The sequence below is a fragment of the Salvia hispanica genome, chromosome 6 (genome assembly GCF_023119035.1).
Source record: "Salvia hispanica cultivar TCC Black 2014 chromosome 6, UniMelb_Shisp_WGS_1.0, whole genome shotgun sequence".
NCBI lineage: Eukaryota > Viridiplantae > Streptophyta > Magnoliopsida > Lamiales > Lamiaceae > Salvia > Salvia hispanica.
Window position 1 is genome coordinate 27223470 of NC_062970.1, and position 12787 is coordinate 27236256.

Consider the following 12787-nt stretch of genomic DNA (forward strand, 5'->3'; position numbering starts at 1 on the left):
GGCGTGTGAAATGAGCCGTGGGAAACACCCGGTCGGGTGTTTTGCCCGAAATATGACTTTTTGACCAAGACTTGTCTTGTTTTGCTTCTTTTCAACTCCTAGTATAAATACTCTTGCTAGGGTTCTTTTCAATGCAGCTTTTGAATATTTGTAAGAGACCATTTCTCCATATTTGAGAGCTCACCTTCTTCATCTTTTGAAGATTTATCAAATTCCTTCGGGTTGCATTCGATCTTTTGCCGGGCTAAGGTTGATTGTAAAGGTATGCTTGCTAGTTCTTGTGTTGCTAGTTTGTGTAGCCATTAGGTGTTTGTATGTGAAAGTGCCTTTGAGATTTCTTTCTTGTTCTTCACCTAAATCATAACACTAATCCATCATCTATCATTTTATCCATTTTTCTTGTTCCATTTTTTGGTTTCCCTAAATCCATTGGATGCTTAATAACAGCATAATAATCTGGGACTTTATGAGCTACAACATCAAAACTGGATTGTTGAAAATCCAGGCATGAGGCTGCACCATCAAACGACTTAACAACGTCTCACATTGTTTCATCAATACAACAAAATTAGCATTTTATGGATGACCCTGCTTCACCGACTCCGCCTTTCTAGCTGCCAAAGGGGCACCTTTAGTTCCAGAATGACCTTTTTTCTTTCCTGGTATCATAGCCTTGGCATTAGCGAACACATGCAGGACTTCTGCGGTAGCAAGTCTCTTTGCTCCAATTTGATGGCTATGGACATCAGTAGCTTGTGGATGCACCACTCTATCCAAGCTAAAAGAAGCTATCTTCTTGTTAAGCTTCCGTACTTGTTCAAGCCCAGTCCTTAACTTCTAAATCCCTTCTCTCCGAATAAGACATCTTCAGAAGTGACAGTGTTCGAATTGGCACAACAGACCTACCATAACCATCGACATTCAAGCCAATGCACTTCCCATTCGGGACACAAGTCTCCTGCAGGCAGTGGCGGAGCCAGAGATTTCATAGTGGGGGGTCCAAAATTAAACTTCAAAAAAAAATTAAATAATTAAATTATAAGGTTCAAAATGTAAAATTTAAATTCAATCACATCATAACATTTGTCTTCTATTCTTCATCTTCTGAAATCGCTGCATAATAGTTTCATTGGTAACTTTAACAAACACATCCTTTTCGATGTAAGGAACTAAGCAATCATTCAATAGTTGGTCTCCCATGCTATTACGTAGAGAAGTCTTGATGATCTTCATTGCTGAAAAGACGCTTTCTACTGATGCAGTGGCAACATGGTAAGATCAGTGGCAACTTAACTAATAAATAAACCATTGAAAAATATTTGATATTTTCTTGTACTAACCATCTTTTGAGCAAGAATACTAAATTACTGATATTTGTGAAAACTTTTCATCTATGCGCACATCAAAAATAAAGTTCTCAAGTTGATTTTCAAGCTCAAACAAAGCAACTTCAGAAAATTCAGAAGGATAATACCGTGCAAGACGAAGCAGCTTCTCCAAATCAAATGCAGAAAATGAATCCCTAGGATCAAAACACGACATGCATAAAACTAAGTCTGTGTTGACTTCATTAAAACGTTGATTCAACTCCTGAGCTTGCAAGTCAATAACAGAACAAAAGAGCTCAACTCGATAATAGTGGAGATTCTTCATTTTTTCAACTCTACGTCTTCCTTTTTTTCGAGCTACAAACTCATCTTCCATGTCAAGCACATCCAGATCATATTTGCTATAAAACCTAGAAACATCAGCAAGCAATATATCCCAATCTTTTTCCCTCATTATTTGCAGGACGTGATTTTGCTACCTTGACAAGATTCATCGCATTAACAATGTCTTGATCTTTCTTTTGTAGCACTTGAGAGAGTTCATGTGTAATTCCCAAGATTTGCTTCATAAGATGTAACACAAAGACAAACTCAAAACTATTTATAATTTCTAACACATCATCAGCTTCAGCCCTTATTGAATCATCATGACCATCCTCCCCAACATACTCAAGAACATCAACAATAGAAGAATATAAATGTATCCAAATTGACAAGAGTACAAGAATGTGAACTCCAACAAGTATCTCCAGTCGCCTACCATTACTTCTTGATTTAGTCCTCTCCCGTGCTTATTTCATCACTTGCACCCTTTAATAATATTGCCCTTTGTTTCTCCCGAAGTATATCGGGCGCTACAAGAACCTCCAACAAAAGATACACAAACGAGAGATAGAATTATAAAGACCCGACAATTTTAGCGTTTTTTAGCAACAACAACAATTGTGAGCTGAAGCCGATGAGCGACAAATGTACATAATAAGACCGAATTTCTCGAGTATCAAACTCTTCAATCCATTGAATTTTCCTCTCATGTTGCTTGCGCCATCATATCCTTGACCTCTCAAACTAGATATACTTAAATCATAAGTAGATAACAAATAATCAAGTGAAGTCATGAGGTTGCAGCTGTATCACTAACATGAACAACACCAAGAAAACGCTCTATAACACATCCATACTTGTCCACATATCGTACTACAACACCCATTTGCTCTTTGATGTGCATACATCTCGACACTCATCGACTAATATAGAGAAAAATTCATTTCATATCATGTACACAGCTTTTGTCGCCCCAACAACAAATGCATTTATAATATCTCCTCTAATATCCGGTGATGTAAATTTGAGATTTTCCTGAGCATTTTTTAAAGACAACACTAGCTATCTCTTCATTGCAAGAAGAAATAACTTTCAAGAACTCAAGAAAATTACCTTGATTTAATGATTCTTCCTCGACTCATCATGACCGTGCAGTAGGGCAATCCTTGCATTATAAGATAACGAAGAGAAATAATTGGGGCATTTAATCGTTGTGCGGTAATCAAGCTTAGATCGTGTTGACTATTTTGCTAAAGAGACCTCAATGTTGGGCTTGATTCATCAAATCCTCACATGCTAATCTACACCCGTTGGTGAGCACTTTTATGGTTTCCAACATGATCTCTTAATCTTTCTGCGCGGCATCGTAAATCCCCCCTCGATACAAAAGCGTCTTGTCCATTTCCGTGGAGTCTTGAAAAAGATAGCACAAGTAAACAAAAAGTTGCTTCCTTCGTAACACTTATATTCCAACCAATCCTTAAATTCATCAAACCAATGTGAGACAATTAGTATGATTTCCATCTACTATAGACGAAAATCATGATTACGTGGTTGACACGACCTTAAGTGTTAGTTCTGCCAACTTGTTCTATTAAATTTGGTGGATAACTCATTATATCAGTCGTTCTCCCCCGGATCACTTGGGAGATTCTCTAAATCAACCTTATTTTTATTTACTGGATGATTCTGAGGTCAAGTGAAGGTTCACCGATGAAGAATCAACTAAGAAAAGTTTCTGAAATAAACATCCATATATATGCAAAAATAGTCAACAATAATTAGTAAAAGAATATAAATCATTACACAAAATATAAACAATTACACAAAACATAATATAAAGTTCATCTTATACTTTACAACTAAAAGAATAAAGAGTAATCAAAATATACTATCCTGTCACATCTAAAAAGTTGTCATTACAAACAATAATTTAGAAATAACTTTGGGACTCACATTCACAAATCAAATAGTATAAAATATTAACACATACACATCAAATAAAGAATTGGGTTAAACAATTCCAACAACAAAAAACCATAGCATTGAATTACATACCTATCTTCTTTCTCCCCCTTTAAATTATTATTGCAACCAAACAAAATACAAACGTAGAAAAATCAATTAAATTACATTTGAGTTTTGAAATATACCTAATTCTAGATAATCAATTTAAAATTTGGGACTTCTGAAGGAGAAATTAAGAGGAACGATTCGTATAAATTTGTTGAAACCTATCACTAATATATATATATATATATATATATATATATATATATATATATAGATATAATATAAATTACAATTATAGTGAAATTACTAAAAAAATCCATAGGTTTTTTAAGAATTAGTGGGGACACCATGGGCCCCCGGCCCCACCCTCCTCCCGCCCCCGCAGCCGAGTCCCAAAACCTTGATTCAAATGTCTCAACCAAATGTCGATACTCGGTCCCCAAAACCACGGAAAACCCTTTGAAACACATTTTCCGCCTTTTCTCTCCATTTTACACATAAAGTAAAGTTGCATAAATTTTCTGTCGCTTGAAGAAGGAGGTAAAATATTAATTGTAGTTAGTGGATAAAATGACTTTATTACCCTTAAACCTATTTCCGTTTTTTTAATCGCATTCCCATCTTATTTTCAAATTTAAATTAAAGTTACGTTCAATTACATTTTATAATTCAAAAAAAATTTAAAAATAAATGCACAAATCTTGAATATAATATTGTAACAACCATCTTTAATATGATATTGTTGAAACAACGTATTACAATTTGGAAAAGTTGTCATAGCTGGAGAAAATATTACTCCCTCCGTTCCATAATATAGGAGACGTTTCTTTTTGGCATGAAGATTAAGAAAAATTGTGTTAGGTGAGTTAAGTAAATAAAGAATAAAGTGGAAAGTGAAAAAGGTAGAGAGATGAAGAGAGAAAAAAGTAAGAGAGAGTAAAGTAGGTGTGAAAAAATGTATTGACTTTTACTAAAAGATAAACGACTCTATTCTTTTGGAACGACAAAATAACAAAATACTTATTACTATGGAATGGAGGAGTACTATATAAGAGTACTAACTAAAAGTTAAAATATTCATATTATAGAGAATTTCCACTAAGTTGCCGATTTTTGGAGAAAATAATACTCCCTCCGTCCTATATTTGAAGTCACTTATTGTTATGGCTCAGGATTTTAAGAAATAGTTGAAGTGTGTAATAAATGAAGTGAGGTGGTGGAGTGTGTAATAAATGAAATGAGATGGTAGAGTGTGTAATAAATGAAGTGAGATGGTGGAGTTGGTTGAAGGTGAGTCCCTTTTGACTTTTGATTTTGTTTTGGTATTTTAATGTAGATAATGGCATTTTTATGTAATTTTGATGAAGAATCGGGTAAAATTGTATGACCAAATATGGAAAATTCTAAAAGTGACTCTTAACTGGGACGGACTTTTATGGCAAAAAGTGACTTTTAATGCGGGACGGAGGGAGTAGTAAATTTCAAGTTAAGTAAACTTTTTTTAATTTCTAATTAGATGGGTCACATTCTCCACTAGCAATACTTCAATTATTTTTTTTTATTTCTTTCATCTTGTACTTAACTAATTCTGCTCGTGGCATACTAAAAATTACTATTTTTATGAGATGGAATGAGTACAATAGAGTAGTGTTGTAGAGTATGAAGCATCACATGTTATCTTTGATTGTCATTTGAGTTTAGTTTTGTAAGGAAACTCCTTAGGAAGGTCTGAGTTTTTTCCAGCTTTCGTGGTTATGGTCATAGCACGTATATTGAAGATTGGCCTATATTAAAGCAAGCTGGAGAATAGGTTGTGAAATTAACTTCAGTTTTGACACACGCAGAAGAACAAAGAAAAAGGAAGAACAAAGAAACTCTCGCACTCATAGGACGTCATTTTTCACAATTCAAATAAGCCAGTTTAGGTAATAGAATGACCAATTAAAATTGATGAAACTCCCTTTGGCCGTGAAAAGAGTCTCATTTTTTCGTTTGATCCGTCTCGAATAGGAGACTCGGTTCATAATTACATAAAAGGTAAAGAGGCCCCACAATCCACCAATACATTTCACTCACCCACTTTTCTTAGCATTTCTTAAAACTCGTATAGACCGATAAGAAATAAGCTCCTATTTGCAGACGGAGGGAGTATTTTTTCAACTTAAAATTGCATGAAAACACTACTACTAAAACTTTTTATATTTATAAAATTGATGGTAATATTTGTCATATTTAAAATTTCATGAAAAATACTAATAATAGTAATTTTTAAGTTTTTAAACAATACTATAAATTATCTAAGCAGATCAAAATATTTTTGATGCAATTGCAGCCATAAATGACAATCATCAAGAAAATGGTCCTACTAGAAATAGAGGCAGATAATCACAACTTTGATAAAGCATGTCTCTGAAGGTCTCTCCGGAGAATCTTCCCAGCCGGAGATTTTGGGATGGAGTCTATAAAAGCAAGACGTCGTATTTTCTTATAAGGAGCCACCTGCAATCCACAAATAATCGCAAAATGACTCTTTAAATGATGGACAGTAGTATTTAAACAATAAAACGAAGTTTACAGTACCTGCTTCCCAATGTAATCCATAATTTCAGCTGCACTCACATTGCTGCCCGCTTTTCTACCACGTAGGCCATGGAATCTCACCCGCTTCTTCATCGGGATACCTATGTATGCAATGCCAACGAAAATAAATTTCACATTTCATAAACTGCATAGAAACAAAGGTGAGAATGCGTACGGCACCACAGCTGCATCGGCAATTTCAGGAATTGATTGAAGCAGATGTTCAACTCCACAGGAGGAACCTGCAATAGGTAAGACAAGAAGTGAGATATCAACCAAAATCCGTAGTCTTGATCCATGAGAAAGGCCAAGATGATCACTTGATACGCCTTGTATTTGATCAATTCCTTAAGCCGATCAACGATGAAAAGAAAACCATCTTGGTCGAAGTAGCAGAGATCCCCGGTCCTTAGCCACCCTTGTGAATCTAAGGCTGCAGCTGTTGCTGCATCATCCCCTGCATAACCTGTAATTATCAACATTCAACAATTTAATTGTTAGTACTATTTCATTAGTTAAGCATACATATATGATGAACAACTATGCTACAACCTTTCATAATGGACGGTCCTCGTAGCCATAGTTCTCCACGTTGTGTTGGAGCCAAGGCCTCTCCAGTCTCAGGATCAACAATCTTAGCTTCCATGTTCTCCGATAGTCGTCCTGCTGATCCATGTCTTTTCGCCTCGTCCGGCCCCATTGTTCGTGTCGCCCCTCCTGTGCTCTCTGTCAAACCATAGCCCTGTGCAAATAGCATTATGAACTAGCAAGCCACACCTTAAATTCTAGCAAAACACACTAAGCTACAAGTCTACAAGTATTAGCAATCATCTAAATGCCTAATCAATTTCACCAGTATTAATATTAAATGGTTCAAATATATGGAGTATTACTCTAAAAAATTAGATAGATAGCCTTAGTCCATTTAGTAATGTTGAATTGATAGTGTGGATTAGAAATAGAAGCCTTCAATTTTAAATTCAATGTTTAGTATTGCAAAAATATTTGAAATTGAATTCTAATTCCAGGTACTCTCAATTCTATAATTTGAATTGCGTAGCTAACGTATGGATTTGGAATTCCAAATACTTGTAAAATTACATACCCTTTAAACACACACTACAAACACACATAATACACACACCACAAACATAATACACACACTACATACACAATAAAATGTGTTGTGTACGTGTTATGTACGTATTGTGTGTGCATGCAATATTGCAATGTGTATGTGCAAAGTGTGTATAGTGTGCGTGTTTATGTTCAATGTGTGTATTGTTGTATAGTGTATATGTATTATGTGTGTGTTCGAAAATGTCCAATTTTATATGCACTCATATGGACAATATTAAAAAACAATGTGCTATACATAATGTACATAAATAAATTTTGAAAAATAGTACTATAATTCAATTAAAAGTCGATGTCAAATTTTGGTTGATTTTTTTATACCTAAGGAATTTACAATTATGGAGTAATAAATTTCATACTTACTAGTACTACATTTTACTAGCATATAAAGAATTTGCAATGAAATTGGTATAATTCCTTAAATTCAATTCCATAAAATTATAATTCCAACTCAAACTCAATTCCAATTTTATCGTACCAAACTAGGTGTGGTCCAGACTCCCCACACATTTCTCACCTACGGTTGTCCTCGCATAAAGTATTGTCACTTTTTTATTTCAGACATGTTCACACCTTTCAGTTATTCATGTCACAGAATATATCATTATTTTAGATTCTCCTATATATAGAGCATGACATAGTATTGTGACTTTATTTTATTTCAGACATGTTCACACCTTTCAATTATTCATGTCACAGAATATATCATTATTTTAGATTTTCCTATATATAGAGCATGGCATAGTTTACATTAAGGTACATCAATTTACTATTCACATAACTGTAAATAATTCACTCCAATCTACTCCATTTTAGAACTATCCTAAACTATACGTGTTCAAAATAAATGTGTCATAAATAATGATAGGTAATAAATATCTTAACCATCTAACTTTTTAACATTTGACTGATCGGTGCTTGTTAGAGAAGGTTTATTTTCTACAATCCAAACTTTGATTGACACATTGGAAGTGTCCCATTCATCTGCTCTAAAAGGCAAAATCTAAAAGGCATTCTAGCGAAGGCTTTCACGTGCTACTAACAATGAAACAAGAGTCAATTAAATACACAAATGACAACAAAACAACTCCATCTAGTTAGCATTGCATTTAAATAATTAAACAATAAATAAACCGTGTGGGCTTGTAGTTGTACCTAACATTTTGTTGAAGTTCAGATCTATGTTAAATTTTTTAATCCATCGATGCATCTAGCTATCTTTCATGAGAGCGACGGCAGTGTATACTAAGTAATTCGAGAAACTAAATTAAGACAGTGGAATGAGTGTTAGATTAGGTAAAAGAGAAAACAGAAAAGTAGGGGAGAGAAAAAAAAAAGGGAGTGAAATGAGTGTTAAATGATGTGTAGGACTATTGTTTGTTGAAAAACTTTCTATACCTAGACTTTGTCTGATTTTGGAGGATGACCTAAATGATAAAATTTGTCTATTTTTTGGGACATGAGTAGTAGATTGGAGTAAAATTTAGCATATACTACATTCTTCAAATTTACCATAATCTAGGATAATAGAATAGAGTAGTGTGAATGAATATTGCATGATTAATACTAATGTCAATATTGGTACGTCTAGTAGCATTTATATTTGAGGTGATGTTCAGTTGGATGGTCCACCGACCATACCTCTATTTGTAATAAATGAATTAATTGATTCCAATGAAAAAAATGATCTCCAGTCCCTATTCCCTTGCCATTTTTGAGTGGATTTCACAAATTTTCATTATAAACATTAAACAATGACATATTGTGTACCTGTAAAATTTCGACGTGGGGAAATTTCTGTCGAAAGCCTGGAAACTTCCTTCCGGGCGGCTCCTCCGCAGCCCAAAGCCTGCGGGGAGCTCACGTCAAATCCATCCACCAAATCCGACTTGGCCATCGCCACCACCAGCGGGTGTTACCGGCATATAAGTTACCTTATACCTGTTCACATTGGAATTAAAAAAAACCCATAGTAACATTTGATGTATGCAGGGAAATTTAAAAAATGTAAAGAAAAATGGATTAAATAAGTTATTCCCTATGAATTTTATTTTTATATATTAGTGTAGTTTTTCATAATAAAACGTGACTTGAAATAAGTTGGTTATATAAGTGAAATGTAACCGAATTGACAAAATATGTCTTTTATTATTCTAGGAATGAGGGAGTATAATATAATTATTTGGAATATCATTGATTTAAAGAATTAGAAATAAAATTGAAATCACTATTTAAGTCAGAATTGAAATGTCAATGACACTTTTTTCTATCACCAATTGATTTTAAAATAGAATCCGTAGATTTTTATCTGTACCTTTCCACCGCTTCCAGCATTTTGACGAAATCGAATCTCTCCATGAGCACCACGCTCTCCCCCAGCGCCGCCGCCCTGATCAGCATGAAAAATCCAAACACATGAAACAGCGGCACCGTCAGAATCGACACCGGGTGAGGAGCACTTTCCACCTCATCTTCACCCAACTTGTTGTGATACATCCCTGCCACCAGCGCGATCAGATTCCGGTGAGTCAGCACGACTCCCTTCACCCTCCCCGTGGTCCCGGAGGAGTAGAGGATCGCAGCCGCAGCAGACTGATCCACCACCGCGGCCGCGACTAAGCTCGAATGCGACGCTGATTCGCATTGGAGCATGGAGAGGAACAAGGGCGAGTCAAGGATGATAATGGGAACATCAATTTGGGGTAGTTTGTTGGTGGAGTCGGCGGTGGCGAAGATGATGGCGGGGCGGGAGAGGGAGATTTGGTGGGAGAGGTCGGGAGGGGGAGGAGAGGGGGCTGGAAGGGGAGACGACGGCGCCGAGGGAGAGGAGGGAGAAGTAGAGAACGGGGATGTGGAGGGAGGGAGGGGAGAGGATGAAGGCGACGTCGTTTTGGGAGAGGAGGGGTTTGAGGGAGGCGGAGAGGGAGGACACGTGGCGGAGGAAGGCGGAGTAGGTGAGGTGGCGGGCGGTGGCGGCCTCGATGAGGAAAGGGGTGGTGGAGAGGGCGGAGGAGGAGGAGTGGAGGAGGGAGAGGGCGTATTGGAAGATGGAGAGGGGCTGAGACGGGGGAGGCAGAGGGACGGCGGGGCGGAGACTGTGGTATGTTCTGGTTTGAGGGCAGAAGCCATTTTGGGGGTTGATGGAGGTTGTTTCAGCCATGGATTGAGATGGTGACAATCGGGTGGGAATTGTGACAGCTTACCACAATATTTATTCATGTCAATATATCCATCCGCCATTAAATAAGTGTTTCCATTTCATCCATCACTCTTTTACTCCCTCTGTCCCGCAAATCATTTTTTCTTTTGGGATATTTATCATGAGCCAGTCATTTTTCTTAACAAAAAAATATTATACCGTCCACAATTATAAGTTCCATTTGAGATTGACACGAATTTTAATAAATATTACAATGGAAAGTGGTAGAAAAAGATAGTGTAATGTGAGACCTATTTTTATATACTCCCTATGTCCTATTTCATGCGACACATTTTCTTTTCGCACGTGTTTAGAGAAAATCATATAATAAATAGTTAAAATAAAGGGGAAACTAAAATAAGAGAGAAAATAATATAGATGAGACTATCCTCTACATTATTTTTTGTCTTACTTTACTTTCTTTTGACTTTAACTATTTATTAGTATGATTTTCTCAAAACACGTGAAAAAGAAATGTGTCACATGAAATAGAGATGAGGGGAGTATTGAGTAATTATTGAGTATGCTGTTTCTACAATATTTGACTTTTGGCAAATATTTCCAATCCCACATCGGTGGGGAAATGAAACTTGGGGGGTAAGTTGCCTATAAAAGGAACTCCCCCCCTCATTTGTTATGTACCTCACATATTGTATTCTCTTCTCCGTTTAATATGACGGGCTCTGCTGAGGGTGCTCAGAGACATAAACAATTTGGCCGAATTCTGTTATCAAAGTTTCGGGTGTGTTCTTTCTTAATTATTTATTTTGTTCAGCATTTATTTCTGGGTTTGCTTTTCTGCTGTGATATTTTATTCAATATTATTTGCGGGTTTTGTTGTAGTGTTTGGTACACCGACTAATAAATTATGTTTGGAATTTGGTAATTAAGAGAGGACATTGTCCCCACCCGTCTTTCCAGAGAATTTATTTGGGGAAGTAATTTTATCGAGGTAGACCCCATTGGGTTTACACTAAAATTACTGAATCGGTTCATTTCACTATTTGAGAGAAAATTTGCCCGGTTTTCTCAACAAGTGGTATTAGAGCCAAGGTTCGTCCTTGGTTCTCTTTGTCTGTAATATTGAATACTTTATTTTGAGTCTGTAATGGCGGGTAATGATCAAGAAGTCAAGGCTAGTTCTTCGTCATCGTGGTCAAGGTTTCCACCGTCAAATATGAAATTGACGGTGGAGATATTTGATGGTACTGGCCATTTTGGTATGTGGCAGAGAGAGGTTCTAGACTCTCTTTTCCAACAGGGTCTTGACATTGCCATTGAAATAAAGAAACCAGATTATATAGATTATAAAGATTGGAGTACCATAAATCGGTTAGCTTGTGGAACAATTCGGTCGTGTCTGTCCAGGGAGCAGAGGTATGCTGTCAAGAATGAGACTTCTGCACATAGATTGTGGAAGACACTGGAGGACAAATTTCTGAAGAAGAGTGGTCAGAATAAGCTCCTTATGAAGAAAAGGTTGTTCCGTTTTGAATACCGGCCAGGTACCACTATGAATGAACACATTACATTGTTTAATCAATTAGTAGCAGACCTGCTAAATTTAGATGTGAAATTTGAGGATGAGGATCTAGCATTGATGTGTTGTCGTCTCTTCCTGATGAATTTGAACATCTGGAGACCACATTACTCCATGGTAAAGAGAATGTGTCTTTGGATACTGTATGTTCTGCTTTGTATAGTCATGAATTGCGAAAGGCAGATAAAATGAAAGGCAAAGCAGTTACAGATGAAGCATTAGTGGCAAGGGGTCGTCAACAAGGCCGATCAAAGGAGAGAAGAGGAAGGTCCAAATCGAAAAGACGAGCTGCCAAAGATGAGTGTGCTTTCTGTTATGAGAAAGGACATTGGAAGAAAGACTGCCCAAAGTTGAAGAAGAAAGAAAAGGCTTCGCAGGATGCAAATGTTGCTGAATGCAAAAATGATGCGGAGTCGGATTGTTCTTTTACTGTTTCACCTACAACATCGCATCCAGACGAGTGGATATTGGATTCAGGTTGCACCTATCATATGTGTCCCATAAACGAGTGGTTCTTTGATTTCGAAGAACTCAATGGCGGACTTGTTTATATGGGAAATGACAGTCCATGTAAGACAGTCGGGATAGGCTCAATCAAGCTGCAAAATCAGGATGGATCCACCAGAATTTTGAAGGATGTGCGGTACGTGCCCCAGTTGAAGAAGA

At 36.5% G+C, this 12787-nt stretch overlaps 1 protein-coding gene across 1 annotated transcript in view; it reads right to left on the bottom strand.

Annotated features, from left to right (window-relative positions):
• LOC125193655 (4-coumarate--CoA ligase-like 9) overlaps window positions 1-10655 on the bottom strand; it is a 57806-nt gene extending 47151 nt beyond the window's left edge. Inside the window, 2 exon segments of the mRNA XM_048091492.1 lie at window positions 9697-10157; window positions 10159-10655. Of these exon segments, the coding sequence (XP_047947449.1) occupies window positions 9697-10157; window positions 10159-10542 (845 nt within the window). The 5' untranslated portion in view covers window positions 10543-10655.
• Window positions 10656-12787: the final 2132 nt, after the last annotated feature.